Source organism: Somniosus microcephalus, chromosome 10, assembly GCF_052327205.1.
Source record: "Somniosus microcephalus isolate GS21.2 chromosome 10, FLI_Smic_1.0, whole genome shotgun sequence".
Classification (NCBI taxonomy): domain Eukaryota; kingdom Metazoa; phylum Chordata; class Chondrichthyes; order Squaliformes; family Somniosidae; genus Somniosus; species Somniosus microcephalus.
Genome location: NC_140996.1, coordinates 197,161,027 through 197,176,045, shown reverse-complemented (window position 1 = coordinate 197,176,045; position 15,019 = coordinate 197,161,027). Strand labels below are relative to the sequence as shown.

Below are 15,019 nucleotides of genomic sequence, written 5' to 3'. Positions count from 1 at the left end.
TTCTGTGCTGTATATCCTATGTAATTAACAACAGTTTGACTTTGTGACTACAACTTCATCGTAGCAGTAGAATAATATATTATGCATTATATGGCATAATGCTTCTACCCATATAAAACAAAATATACTCTGATTTACCTTGAGAAATGGGTGCGGTGACGTAGGAACAGGAGTAGACCATTTAGCCCCTCGAGCCTGGTCCGCCATTCGATGAGATCATGGCTGATCTGTGATCTAACTCCATGTACCTGCCTTTGGCCCATATCCCTTAATACCTTTGGTTAGAATCATTGGTCATTTTTGTTAACCAATGTACAATAATCCAAAGAAGCCTGGACAGGCAAGATCAGCGTGCAGAGAGATGGCAGATGAGATTTAACATGGATAGTGTAAAGTCATAAGATGAAGCAAAAGTGCAGATTATATATTAAATGTCAATGTGTTTGAGTGAACAGAGCCGGAAAGAGATCTGGTAGCTTTGTGGGATAGATCGGTAAAACTGTCAGTTCAGTGTTAGCACGTGGTGAAGAAAGCAAATAAAAAGCTGGGATGTATAGGTAAGGGTGTGACTCAAGTTTAAAGAGGTGATTTTAAAGTTGACCTTTTGTGAGACTACATCTGGTGTACTGTGTTCAGTTTGGACCTCCATATTAAAGGAAAATGTCAACAGTGTTGGTCTAGGTATGCTGTAGGCCACCTCCATTCATTTGCATGGCAGTCAGTGCTTTGGATCAGTTTGGAAGCTGATTAAGAAAAAAAAAAGTATCTAGTCTATACACAAGGTAAAGCGAATTGGTACTCTAATGCATTAGAGCTTTGAATTGCCTCTCTTCCTAATGTCCAAGTTATTTATTTCCCTGTTGCTTGTGCCACACAACATTCCCAGGCAGTGGGTAACCTGTTACCAGGCCTCAACTTAACTTGTTTTGTAGTTGGCTCATAGGTAATTTATGAGCACCTGGTATGATTCATTCAAATGAAAATGCTTACACCTTATCATGTCCTTTAAACATCCCAAATTGCTTTACAGCAAATGGATTACTTTGAAGTGCAGTAACTTAATGTAGGCAAATGTGGCAGTCAGTTATTAATCACCAAATCATCTGGGTTTTTTTGGTGGTGTTTGAGGAAGGACATTGGTCAGGACACCAGGAGAACTCCTTGTGCAAACTCCCATAACACTATTTCCATTCACCTGATCAGGTAAACCAAACCTCGCATTAATATCTCATCTGAATGATGGTAACTCCAACAAGTGTCAACAGAGATTGTGTTAATGACTGTAGTAGGGTTTGAACCTACAGTTCTGTGACTCAAAGGCAAGTGTGTTACCAACTAATTCAAACTAACACAATTCCTTAACTATTTTCCTTTTTCTTTTTCACTTCCCTCCCCCGTCGTGTCTTAGGTTTTCCAGTCTAAACCTGTGGGGTGAATTTCTGCATGGGTTCTCTTGCTCGTCTGTCGTAAAAGACGAGGAAACAGTAAAAAAAAACAACAAAAAAAACGGCATGGACACTGTTGATGCCATTTTTCGCCGAAGTTACTGTGGACGAGTGGGAGAATCCCCTATGCCTTGTAGATTGATGCATAAAACCACATCAGATCAGAAAGTAGTTGTGTCGACCAGCTATATGCACTGGTAACCCCAGATTCCAACTGTGTATGCTAACTTGTCAGTGGAACTATTAAGGGTTGATAATGTCATATACTTAAACTTCCGTTTGAGTGATTCATTGAAGTTCTGTATTCATTTTATATTTTGCACTTAATTATTGTCCTGTATAATTTTGTGTCCAAAAATATTATTCTTGTGAATGGATACCTTGAAATTATTTTAACTTATTTCAAAGAAATTAATTGTGAATTCTACATATTTGTGTCTGAATTTTTCCTTTCATCTAGGCTCCAGCAACATACAATCCTCATAAGCCTGTTCCTTACCCTATACCTCCCTGCCAGCCACATGCAACTATTGCACCAAGTAAGACTTTTATTCACATTTGTCTTAAATTATTTTCACCTGCAACAGTACCTATGCTGTAATGCAGTCATGGCGCAACAGAAAATTGTATGTGTATTGATTTAGTATGATACTGCTGTCAAAGCATGTAAGTGTCTTACAGGCAGTAATACTGTGGTGCATGCTTTGCAGCCAAAAATTGTGACTGCTGTCCAGTGAATCAAGGCATTGGTATTCTAAATGTTATAAGCTCGTCAATACTTGGTGAGTGTTCTTTTTCTTGGGTGAGGATCTATTAAAGCAGGGATGTTTATAGGACTTGTACGTATTCTATAAACAGGATGTTTCATTTTGTTAATACGTAGCTTATTTGAGCTTTGCGTTCTTGAAGGTGAGGAATGTTGAGCTGAGAATGGAACATATTCCACTCTGTCAGTATCTTACAGTCATAGTTTAGTTATAATGTGGATTAGGGAGAAGACAAAGATCTCGTCATTGGTTTAGCATGCTACTTCAGTATGATATGTTTATTTCTCATCATAGCTAAGCTTGTGTCCTTTAAGAGAAAAGCAAGTTATTGCTAAGTAAACGTTTGTCCGCTGAGAAATGAGTTGAAATTGGTCAAACTCATTTCATGCGGAATACTTAACCATCAAAGAGAAATTACTTTCACTTCTCCATCTGTTTGAGTTAGGTTCAGACCAAGGTCCTAGAGGCAACTAGACATGCAACCCATTGCACCACCTTATGTAATAGTATCTCAAAATTTGGTGCAGTTGACTAGAAATGTAGCTGTCAGTATACTTGTTTCACTCTGTAATGGTTGCAGGTTGACTTGCACTGGTTGAATTGGGTTGCAGCTAATCCTCACATATTACATAGGGGTGGAATTTCCTGTGGGGCTGGAATTGGGAAGTTACACCCAAAATGACGTCCATTCGTGTGCCCATTTTTGAGACTCGAAAGTGTAGAACTCACCATATATTCCTTGGTTAAGTATGAAAATTAAATTTTCAAGCTCTTTAACCATCATGCATGTACATTAGATGCAGTATGTTTAAGAACATTCAAGCATGGAAGCTTTTTTATGTGACATACTGAAGCCATAACAATGCATTCAAAGAAACAAAAAAATAGTGCAGGTCTCTGAGGATACTTTTTTTTTTAATTGCTTATAAAATCACAGTTAAACAGCAGAAAAATGACTGACTGTTTTGTGCTGCGCCTAAAATACTGGGCTTAATTTTACATCCATTTTACACCAGTGTAATTGCAGGAAATTCATGTGTATGGCTCTTCAGCTCGAGGCAAAGCCATCACAGGAAACTTTCGTTTATCCGGAGGTTAAATGTCCGGAAAGCTCTATCTACCGGCAAAATTCAGGAGTCGGTTCAGATAATTTTTTTAATTTTCGTTGCTTCTTTTCTCCAGTCCTGGCTCTGCAAGCATCTCTGTAGCTAAGCAACAGCTTCAGCTAGACGCTTGCAAGCTGCGCCGACCTGTTTTGAAGCTGTTGCTAAGCAACAGGGTTTGTTGCTTCACACGGAGCTCTGAGCTCCGTATGTTTTAACAATAGCGCTGATTTCTACGGCAGTTTTGATCTAACGGCACCAGCTCGGTCCCGTCGGTGCCGGATACCAGAAAGTTTCCTGTATAATGAACGGCGATGTGTTCGGACGCAAGGATCGGTAGACAGATGTAAAAGATTGAGCACGTTTGGGCATAGTGTAATTACGTGTGTAACGCACTTGTGCCCGTGTTTGCTCAATCTGTTACGTCGGGTATTTCCTTAACACCCTGATTACGTGTGTCTCTGGGTGCAAATACACAGGAAATTCCACCCCCATAGTTTGTTATTTCACAGTACAGGTATGTTGAACTAACACTCCATCCACCTAGATCCATGGCAAATGATTGATGACTTCTGTCCACTAAATCAAAGTGTGATACTGATATTAGAAGTTCTAAGTTCGTCAGTATTTTATGACTGTGCAGTCAAGGGAAAGAGTTGTGATGTTTGGTGTATACAATAACTTTGTGCTTCTAGGACTTTCTAGATCAACAGACATTGTAAAACAAATACATTTGTAAAACAGAAATACATTTATAAAAAATGTTATCAACATTCTGTTAAATTAGCTTTTATAATGGAACAAATTAAGGAAAAGGATAGTTGTATAGGAACATGATGCAGAAAATGAGATGCTTATGGTGCACTCCAATCTATGTGTTTATTTCTTGTAGGTGCATATAACACTGCTGGCCTTGTCTCAATGGGCAGTTTCATGGCTCCTGTTGTAGCGCCAGCTGCCTATGCTCCTCAACAAGGTTTGGATAGAATTAATTTATTTCAAATTGTTAAAGAGAATTCTCATTATGTATAATTGTGTTGTAAAACTAAAAGACGGCTATTTAGACTGTCAGGTATAAAGGCACTTCAGATCGTTCTACAGTGTTGATCGCAGATATTTATTGCTAAATCACTGCTGCTGCTGAATATTCTAATCTACTGTTTCATATCTCACCACTCACTGTAAATTAATCCATCCAATAGGGGTTACCTGAAAGTATGTGAAATTACTTTTCCAGCCAGTAGAAATGAGCAATTTAACCTATGCAGATGAATGTTGTACCATAACCTCTACCAAACTCATTTAATTTCTAGAGGAAGGATTCTACAAAGTATCTTTATTTTTTGAAGGTGATATTTTATATGGGTAGGGTATTGGGCTCATTTTCAGATGACTTGTGCTTTGGCTGTCTTATGCACTTAACTGAAAGTGTCTCTATTAGTATCTGCCTTAACTCTTGCTAATTGGTTGGTGATCTCTTATGCCACTGATTCATGCAAACTGCCTTCTCCAGCCTATTCCATGGCAAGGATGGCATGGTCTGTCCCACCTATACAGTGGCACCTGCATGCAGTTCAGTATATTGTCCTTGGATTTCTCAATGGAATAAGCAGCTATGGTTGTAGTAGATAAGCTTGGTCCCTCTGATACGCATTCAATTTTCTTGGCCCTTCAAATAATGGTGACATTCATGGATTGGTGTAAAAAGAATGAATCCTGACAACTGCCAGGGCTGTGAGCATTGGTGTGCAGGATTCTGTATGTATGGTTACAGACCAGCTGTACATTCTTGGAGAGAAAGCCCTTTTTGTTCACGAAAGGAAAAAGTTGCAATTTTATAGTGCCTTTAAGATGTCCCAAAGCATTTCACAACTGAAGGATTACATTTGAAGTCTAGTCACTGTTCTTAAATAGGCAACTCCAACAGTCAAGTTACACACAGCAATTCCCCACAAACAACAAATTATATGAATGAGTAGATGATCTGTTTGAATGGTGTTGGTTGAGGAAACTGGAAGAAGAGCTCATCAAATCGTGCCATGTGATCTTTAATCTGAAATGAAAGGGATGATATTGGGTAGGCGCCTCTGTTTCAGTTATGCCATCAATAATGTGCTGAACTATGGGGAATCCATGCAGATGATAAAAGTGCAGGCCTCTTTTGCACTGCTGTCTGTTCTGCAGGGGGCATTAGATAAAATTGAGATGCCTGGGCAAGCAAGACACCTGACCTGCAACTATGAACTGCAGGTTAGGAGATATGACATAACTACTGCTGTTGCTTAGAAGTATGCAGAGGTGAAAAAGTTCAAGGGAACAGCTTGACATCCACTTAAAGAGCATAAGAAGTAGGAGCAGGAGTAGGCCATACGGCCCCTCGGGCCTGCTCTGCCATTCAATAGGATCATGGCTGATCCGAACTTAGACTCATGTCCACTTCCCTGCCCTCTCCCCGTAACCCCTTATTCCCTTATCAACTAGGAAACTGTCTATTTCCATTTTAAATTTATTTAATGTCGCAGCTTCCACCGCTCTCTGAGGTAGCAAATTCCATAGATTTACTACCCTCTGAAGAAGTTTCTCCTCATCTCAGTTTTGAAAGGGCAGCCCCTTATTCTAAGATTATGCCCCCTAGTTCTAGTCTCACCCATCAGTGGAAACATCCTCACCGCATCCACCCGATCAAGCCCCCTCACAATCTTATATGTTTCGATAAGATCGCCTCTCATTCTTCTGAATTCCAATGAGTAGAGTCCCAACCTACTCAACCTTTCCTCATAAGTCAACCCCCTCATCTCCGGAATCAACCGAGTGAACCTTCTCTGAACTGCCTCGAGAGCAAGTATATCTTTTCTTAAATATGGAAACCAAATGTCACATGTCATTGAAGCGATTGGCAGGTCAAAGGTTTAAATTTTTTTTGTTCAGGAATTCTTAGGAGTGTATCTGAATTTAAATCTGGGTGGGGCAAGGGGGTGGTGAGGAGCTTTAAACAAGAATTTTTTTTCACATTTATTGTCTAATACAATGCATTTTTAAAGGGAAAATTTTTTTCTTTCAGCTTTTTCCAGACCAACCAGCCAACTGAGTTACAACTCATCTGCTGCCAACTTGCATACAGCTACATTCTCGCCGCATGGTTCTTGCCCATCAGCCCCTGCAACACCCATTGCAGCACCTACACTTGTACAATCGCCTGTAAATCAACTAGCTTTTGCTTCAGCACCAGATACTCCAGTCTTTTCAAGGCTTGGCACGTCGACCCCGATACCTCCGGTTTTTGCAGGTGTCCCTCCGTCAACTGGCACTTCTGCCCCACCTCCATACCCCGAATGTCAGAATCCTACAACTGTGATAGCAGCAGTACCACAGATGTCCCAGGCTCATGGTGAAGTAATGTCAGGAAATACAATCACGCCCACTCATAGTTCAGCCGCCACGGGGTTAACATCCAGCTATAGCAACACAAACTGCAGCCCTGGTATGATGCCACAAACTGGGTGAGTCCATTGTTTTTGTCAGTGAAGCCAGTGCATTGTGAAATGTGTAAAACAAAAGCAATCGTGTCAGGCGTGCATAGAAACATAGAAACATAGAAGATAGGAGCAGGAGTAGGCCATTCGGCCCTTCGAGCCTGCTCCGCCATTCAACGAGATCATGGCTGATCATCCAAACCCTAGCACCCGGTCCCTACACCGACAGCCATCCCACCCAAGCCCTATCCCCGTAACCCCACGTATTTAATCCCCCCTAACACTAAGGGCCAATTTTTATCATGGCCAATCAACTTAACCTGCACATCTTTGGACTGTGGGAGGAAACCGGAGCACCCGGAGGAAACCCACGCAAACACGGGGAGAATGTGCAAACTCCACACAGACAGTCACCCGAGGCCGGATTTGAACCCGGGTCCCTGGCGCTGTGAGGCAACAGTGCTAACCACTATGCCACCATATTTCAATTAAACTGCTAAACCTGATAATATGGGATTTATTTCCCTCATATAAAATGCAGGTAATGAGGTTGATGAAAATTTTATGAACTTTGGTGTGTATCTTAACTAAATTTTTCACTTTTTATTGAAATAATTTGCAGAAAAAAACCTTTTAAAAATAATTTTCTGCCTCAAAATTGAGACTTGGCTCAGAAGGTGGTGAATTTGAGCCCACACCAAGTCTTGACAGCCAAATCTAGTGCAGTACTGAGGGAGTGCTGCATTATTGGGGGTGCTAGCCTATGGATGAGATGTTAAATCAAGGTCACGTCTGCCTATTCAGGTGGATATTAAACAAAAACACCTGAAATGAGAAGACAGTAGGCTTGGTACAGGAATCTTTGTGATATCCGGCACCGACGGGACCGAGCTGTTGCCGATCTATCAAAACTGCCGGACATACAAAGTTAATGTTGAAGCATACGGAGGTTTTCATCTCCGTATCTGACAACAAACACTGTTGCTTAGCAACAGCTTGTAAACAGTCGGCCCGTACCTTGGAAGCGTCTCTGTAGCTTAGCAACAGCTTCAGAGAGACTTTCCAGAGCCCGACTGTTGAAAACAAAGTCACGAGAAGAAAAACAACCTAACAAAACGGCTCCTGATTTCTGCCGGTAGATCGAGGTTTCCGGACTTACAACCTCCGGATAAACCAAAGTTTCCTGTATTCTGGAAGGAGCAGAGGGTCCTAAAAACTTTGTTCATTCTAGTTTAAAAAAATTTTTACATCAGTAAAGTAGAAGGGTCCTGCATGTAGCTCGTTGGTGTGCGAGGGAGGTACTGTGGATTGGTAGTACTTCACTTATATTTGAAATTCAGTCTTATTCTTCATTCAATTTGCCTATATTTAGTTCCATTTTTTTTTTTTTTCCTTCAAGTTTACATCTAATTCCCTATTGAAAGTTACTCTTGAACCTGCTTCAACCACCCTTTCAGGCAGCGCATTCCCAGATCATCATTACCCGCTGCAAACATTTTTTTCCCCCTCATCTCCTTCCTGGTTCTTTTCCCAATTGTCTTAAATCTGCATTCTCTGATTACCGACCCTCCTGCCAGTGGAAACACTTTATCCCTATCTACTGAATCAAAACCCTTCTTAACATTTACTACAGTGGTAAGAAACAAATAAAGCTGATCTGCTATAAAATATTTTCTTTACCTCAAAAAAAATAAATAATCTCAAATCTTTCTGTCTAACGTTTGAAAATTTGTTGTGGGTTTCAGTCGTCCAGAAAGTATGAGTTTTGAAATTGTCCTGTTGGAGTGAAAGTATTTTTGCAGTCTTTAGTGTTTGTTAAATTGTCAAAATATGGTTCCTTATTGTTAGTGTCAGTGGTGTTTGTTTCTGAACTTATGACTTACAAGAAATCCATCTGTAGTAGAAATTGTGTTAATACTGTTGAGACTTTGCAGTAATTCTTGATCAGTTTAAAAATGTTTCACTGTTATTTCTGTAATTCTAATTTTCTAAGTTTTCTTAAACAGCTTGTGACTAAGTTTAATTTTGAATTATCATTTTTCAGTTCATCCTCAGGGTTTCAGACAAGTGACAATTCCAACACATCTCCATCTATGAGCAACTCCTTCCCAGGTCTTGTATCCTTCCCAGGAATGTCTCTGTTTTTCCAGAATCAGACTTTATCTCCTGCATCTCTGTCTGCACTCCAAGCTGGAATGAATGTTGCAAATCTGCCTGGACTTCAGTCTATTGCAGCTGCAGCTACTTTGGCAGGAATGCATTCTTCTGGGGCTGCTACATCTCTGTCTGCACTCCAGAATGGCATGATGGCAGCTACAATGCCTGGACTTCAGTCTGCTGCCCCTGTTGCTGGACTCCACACTAGTACTGACGTTGCCTCTCTTCATGGACTCCAGACTACGGCATCTCTAGGTGGACTCCAACCTAATGGAAATTCAACGTCTCTTGCTGGACTGCAGTCTGCAGTATCTCTCGCTGGATTGCGATCTGCTGCAGCATCTCCAATTGGATTGCGATCTGCTGCTTCATCTCCAGCTGGACTCCGATCTACTGCAGCATCTCCAGCAGCACTGCAAGCTGCTGCCTCTCTCGCTGGACTGCATGCTGTTGCTGCTTCTCTCGTTGGACTGCAATCTGCTGCTGCTTCCCACCCTGGACTCCAGCCTGCTCCTACATCTCTCTCTGACCTCCAGACTGTCGCTGCCTCCCTCTCTGGACTCCAACCTCCAGTTTCCTCTCTCCCTGGGCTCCAGCCTGCTGTTGTTACTCTCCCTAGATTGCAGTCCTCTACATCTTTCTCTGGACTTGATTCTATTGTGGTGGCTGCCTCTTTGCCTGGATTGCAACCTACTACAAGTGCTGTATCTCTTCCCAGTCTCCAAGCTGCTGTGGCTGCCTCATCTCTACCTGGTCTCGAGTCTGCAATGGCTGCTGCTTCTTCTCTGCCTGTTCTCCAGTCTGCTTTGGGTGGTGCTTCTTTACCTGGGCTTCAATCTTTAGGTGCTGGGTCTCTACCAGGAATCCAGTCTGTAGTGGGTAGCCCTGCACTCTCTGGCATCCAATCCACTATGAGTACCTCCTCATTTTCTGATCTCCAGTCCACTGTAGGCATCACCTCTCTGCCTAGTGTACAGTCTGGTATGACTGCAGTGTCACCAACAGGTCTGCAATCTACAGTAGATACTACATCTTTACCAGGATTCCAGACTACTATGGGTGCTGCATCTCTACCTGGATTACAATCTGCTGCACAGTCAGCTTTACTACAGGTAAGATGTATGAGCTGTAGCTGGGCTGAAACAAGAATTTTCTCAACTTTTATATCTGGGCAGGATTGGCGCACACACTGTTATAAATGCAAAGCTAGGGCAATGAGTATTTATTGTGGAAGATATGAGAGAGAATTAGTTTCTGCTGGTCAACTTAAAAGTTGAATATTTTCAATCATTAAAGTTCCTCTACTGTTTACCCAATGCAAGTATGGCAAATAGGACTTTCGAATTGTCTTTTTTTTTTAATTCTTTACAAGTAAATAGGTCCCTTACAGTCCGAAATGGGAGAATTTATAATGGGGAACAAGGAAATGGCAGAGCAATTTGGTTCTGTCTTCACCTGAAGAGGACACAAATAACTTCCCAGAAATGCTAGGGAACCAAGGGTCTAGTGCGAAGGAGGAATTAAAGGAAATTAGTATTAGTAAAAAAAAATAGCGCTGGAGAAATTAATGGGACTGAAAGCCGATAAATCCCCAGGGCCTGATAATCTGCATCCCAGTGTACTAAGAGGTAGCCATGGAAATAATGGATGCATTGGTTGTCATCTTCCAAAATTCTATAGATTATGGAACAGTTCCTGCAGATTGGAGGGTGGCAAATGTAACCCCACTACAGGAAACTTTGTGCTATCCGGCACCCATGGGACCGAGCTACTGCCGTTTTTTTAAAAGCTCCGGATAGACCAGCGTCAATGTTATCAGATAGGAGCTTTTCATCGCAGTATCTGACCACAAACACTGTTGCTCAGCAACAGCTTGTAAACACTTGGCCTGTGGCTTGGAAGCGTCTCTGAAGCTGTTGCTAAGATACAGAGATGCTTTCTAGAACCTGCCGTGTCTGACCACAAACACTGTTGCTCAGCAACAGCTTGTAAACACTCGGCCCAGTAGCTTGGAAGCGTCTCTGAAGCTGTTGCTAAGCGACAAAGACGCTTTCCAGAGCCTGCCTGTTAAAAGCAGAAAAAAAACCTAACCAAAACGGCTGCTGATTTCTGCCGTTAGATCAAAGTTGCCGGACATTCAACTTCCGGATAGCACAAAGTTTCCTGTATTTAAAAAAGGAGGGAGAGAGAAAGCAGGGAACTACAGACCAGTTAGCCTAACATCAGTAGTAGGGAAAATGCTAGAGTATTATAAAGGATGTGATAACAGGACACTTAGAAAATATCAACGGGATTAGACAAAGTCAACATGGATTTATGAAAGGGAAATAGTGTTTGACAAACCTACTGGAGTTTTTTGAGGATGTAACTGGTAGAATAGATAAGGGAGAACCAGTGGATGTGGTGTATTTGGATTTTCAGAAGGCCTTTAATAAAGTCCCGTATAAGAGGTTAGTGTGCAAAATTAAAGCACATGGGATTGGGGGTAATATACTGGCATGGATTGAAAATTGGTTAACAGACAGGAAACAGAGTAGGAATAAATGGGTCTTTTTTGGGATGGCAGGCGGTGACTAGTGGGGTACCACAGGGATCAGTGCTAGGGCCCCAGCTATTCACAATATATATCAATGATTTGGATGAGGGAACCAAATGTAATATTTTCAAGTTTGCTGACGACACAAAACTAGGTGGCTTGTGAGTTGTGAGGAGGATGCAAAGAGGCTTCAAGGTGATTTAGACAAGTTGAGTGAGTGGGCAAATATATGGCAGATGCAGTATAACGTGGATAAATGTGAAGTTATCCACTTCGGTAGGAAAAACAGAAAGGCAGAGTATTATTTAAATGGTGATAGATTGGGAAATGTTGATGTACAAAGGGACCTGGGTGTCCTTGTACACCAGTCACTGAAAGCAAACATGCAGGTGCAGCAAGCAGTTAGGAAGGCAAATGGTATGTTGGTCTTCATTGCAAGAGGATTTGAGTACAGGAGCAAGGATACTACAGTTGTACAGGGCCTTGGTGAGACCACACCTGGAGTATTGTGTGCAGTTTTGGTCTCCTTACCTAAGAAAGGATATACTTGCCATAGAGGGAGTGCAACGAAGGTTCACCAGACTGATTCCTGGGATGGCAGGACTGTCTTGTGAGGAGAGATTGGGTTGACTAGGCCTGTATTCACTAGAGTTTAGAAGAATGAGAGGGGATCTCATTGAAACGTATTAAATTCTGACAGTGCTAGACAGACTGGATGCAGGGAGGATGATTCCCCTGGCTTGGGGGTCTAGAACGAGGGGTCACTGTCTTAGGGTACGGGGTAGGACATTTAGGACTGAGATGAGAAATTTCTTTACTCAGAGGGTGGTGAACCTGTGGAATTCTCTACCACAGAAAGCTGTGGAGGTCAAATCACTGAATGAATATATTTAAGAAGGAGAAAGATTTTCTAGACACAAAAGTCATCAAGGGGTATGGGGAGAGAGCGGGAATATGGTATTGAGTTAGAGGATCAGCCATGATCATATTGAATGACGGAGCAGGCTCGAAGGGGCGAATGACCTACTCCTGCTCCTATGTTTCTATAGAAGTGGAGAACGTTTAATTATATTGGGTGGTACGCTTGTTTGGTGGGCTTATTGGTATGAAATGTTTCCAGTGATTTGCTGTGTTGCTTAACTGAAAGCAGTCTTGGGTTATATTGAATAAAGTAGAAAGGACTGGGAGTCACATTAAAAACAAGTTGAGACTAACTAGAATGAGTATTAAAAGATCCAAGAGAAAACATAAATAGTTCTCAACAGCAGCAAGAGTGATCAAAAGTATTTTCTCATTAAGTATAGAAACATAGAAGATAGGAGCAGGAGTAGGCCATTAGGCCCCTCGAGCCTGCTCCGCCATTTAATGAGATCATGACTGATCATCCAAATTCAGTACCCTGTCTCTGTCTTCTCCACATATCCCTTGATCCCTTTAGCCTTAAGAAATATAGCTAACTCCTTCTTGAATATATTTAATGAATTGGCCTCAACTGTCTTCTGTGGTAGAGAATTCCACAGGTTCACCACTCTCTGGGTGAAGAAATTCCTCCTCATCTCTGCCCTAAATGGCCTACCCCTTATCTTACTGGAAGAGTGTTCAGTTAATTCTTTCACATTCTAAATCTCATCAAAACGACGAAGACATGTAGATCAATTGTGCATGTGTTAAGAAAAACTTGGTACTAAATGTCTGTAGAGCACGTGGACCAGATCCATGAATTCTGAAAGATATGATTGAAGAAGTAAATGAGATTTGGTTAACATTTTTGTGGCTCCATAATGTGGAGCTTGTAGCTGAGGACTGGTGAGAAGTGGAAAAGCTCCATCTTGTGGGAAAGATGGGCAAGTTCTGGAGTTCTCAATTCTGGGTGATCTACAGTTAATTGCTCGTAAAGGAATAGAGAAGAAAGCTTTCAGTAAAACTCTCAGATATCGGCTAAACTATGTGGTTGGGTGACAGATATAGGTGAGATTAAAAGCATTCAATCTTTTAATTGTCCCTTCATTGGGGAGGATACTAGGAGAGGAGGAAGATTACAGAATGAAAAACACTTATGAAGAAAGTCTAAGAGAACTAAACTTGTTCTTAGTGAGGAAAAGGAGGTTAAATGGGGACATGATCCAAATCTTTAAAATGCTGAAAACATAGATGATATGAGTGTTGTCAATTAAATTGCAATTGCAGACCTGGAAGATGTGACTACAATATTGGAAAGTCTTAAGCAAAATTATATATTGGAGGAAATTATTTTCCACAGAATTGTGTATAATTGGAATAGACTTCCATCAGAAATACTTAAAGCTAAGTTGATTTAAGCCCTTTGAAAAGGAAATTAATGACTATCTAATTATGAAATGGGTTAAAATCCATATAAATTATAATATACTCAGTGAATAATATGCCAGCAATGTCTTGTCGAGCCCAGCAGGTACAGACTGAATAATTCAAATAAAAAGCAAAATACTGCAATCTGTAACAAACACACAGCAGGTCAATTGGCATCTGTGGAGAGCATAGACAATTGAGGTTTTGGGTTTATATCCTTCTTCGGAACTGAAAAATAAGAGACGGACAAGCATACAAAAAGGGGGAAGGAGGGTAAAACATGCAAGCACAGGAATTATCCGTGAAATGTTTGCTGGATGATGTAACCAGTCACCTCGGTCAAATAATAGAAGCATTGAAGATTTAAAATACATTAAAGAAACAAAAGAACTTGAGTAGGTAAGGAAGTGGGAGGCCTAAGGAAAATGATGATAAATGGGAGAGAGGGAAAACATTAAAAAAAAAATCCTGGAGATCAGGTTTGAAAGAAACAGGTTTGACATTTAAACAGAAGATGCTGGCAAAGTACAGTGGGTCAGGTTTCAGAAAGAGAGAAAAAACAGGTCAAGAGAGATGTAGCCCCAGCCTCTTCCCCAGCCAGCACTGTGTTTTGACAAAGGGTCCCTTCCCCCAGAGCATCAACCCATATTCTCTCCCACCCTGGACACTGACAGGCACCACTCCCCCCACGTCATCAGCAACCCCTAATGTAAAGGAAATGGAAAGTATAACTGAAGTCAGTGCTCAGAGCAGAGGGCTGCAGCTCGTCTAAGCGAAAGATGAGATATTGTTCTTAAAGCTCGTGTTCAGCTTTGTTGGAACAATGTAAGAAGCCAAGGACAGAGAGGTTAGACTGGCAATGTGATTGTGAGTTAAAGTGGTATACCACAGGGAGCTCGGGGTCACGCGTGTGGACAGATTGGAGGTGTTTGGCAAAGCAGTCACCTAATCTTTGTTTGGCCTCCCCAATGTAGAGGAGACAGCACTGTAAGTAGTGAGTACAGTTTGTCCATTCACCACCTCCCACACGATTGCCCGTGGCTCCAAATGTGTGATTCAGCAACTTGCGTGTACTTCTAATTCTTCGATCATGGTGGGGATTCAGAGAAGATGAAGATCTTGTAGAATGTGTCTTTGGAGCTTATAAGGAACAAGAGAGGAAAGTTGAGAGGAGTCGTGGCCAACGTTCCCGCTAAGCTGCATGGCCGCA

At 41.5% G+C, this 15,019-nt stretch overlaps 1 protein-coding gene across 3 annotated transcripts in view; it reads left to right on the top strand.

The window, feature by feature from the left end:
• proser1 (proline and serine rich 1) overlaps positions 1–15,019 on the top strand; it is a 48,067-nt gene that overhangs the window by 24,993 nt on the left and 8,055 nt on the right. For all 3 annotated transcript variants that reach the window (XM_085999406.1, XM_085999404.1, XM_085999405.1), the window contains 4 exons: positions 1,906–1,984; positions 4,208–4,291; positions 6,377–6,815; positions 8,833–10,057. In XM_085999406.1, coding sequence (XP_085855532.1) covers positions 1,906–1,984; positions 4,208–4,291; positions 6,377–6,815; positions 8,833–10,057 — 1,827 coding nt within the window. The remainder of the gene's footprint in view (positions 1–1,905; positions 1,985–4,207; positions 4,292–6,376; positions 6,816–8,832; positions 10,058–15,019) is intronic.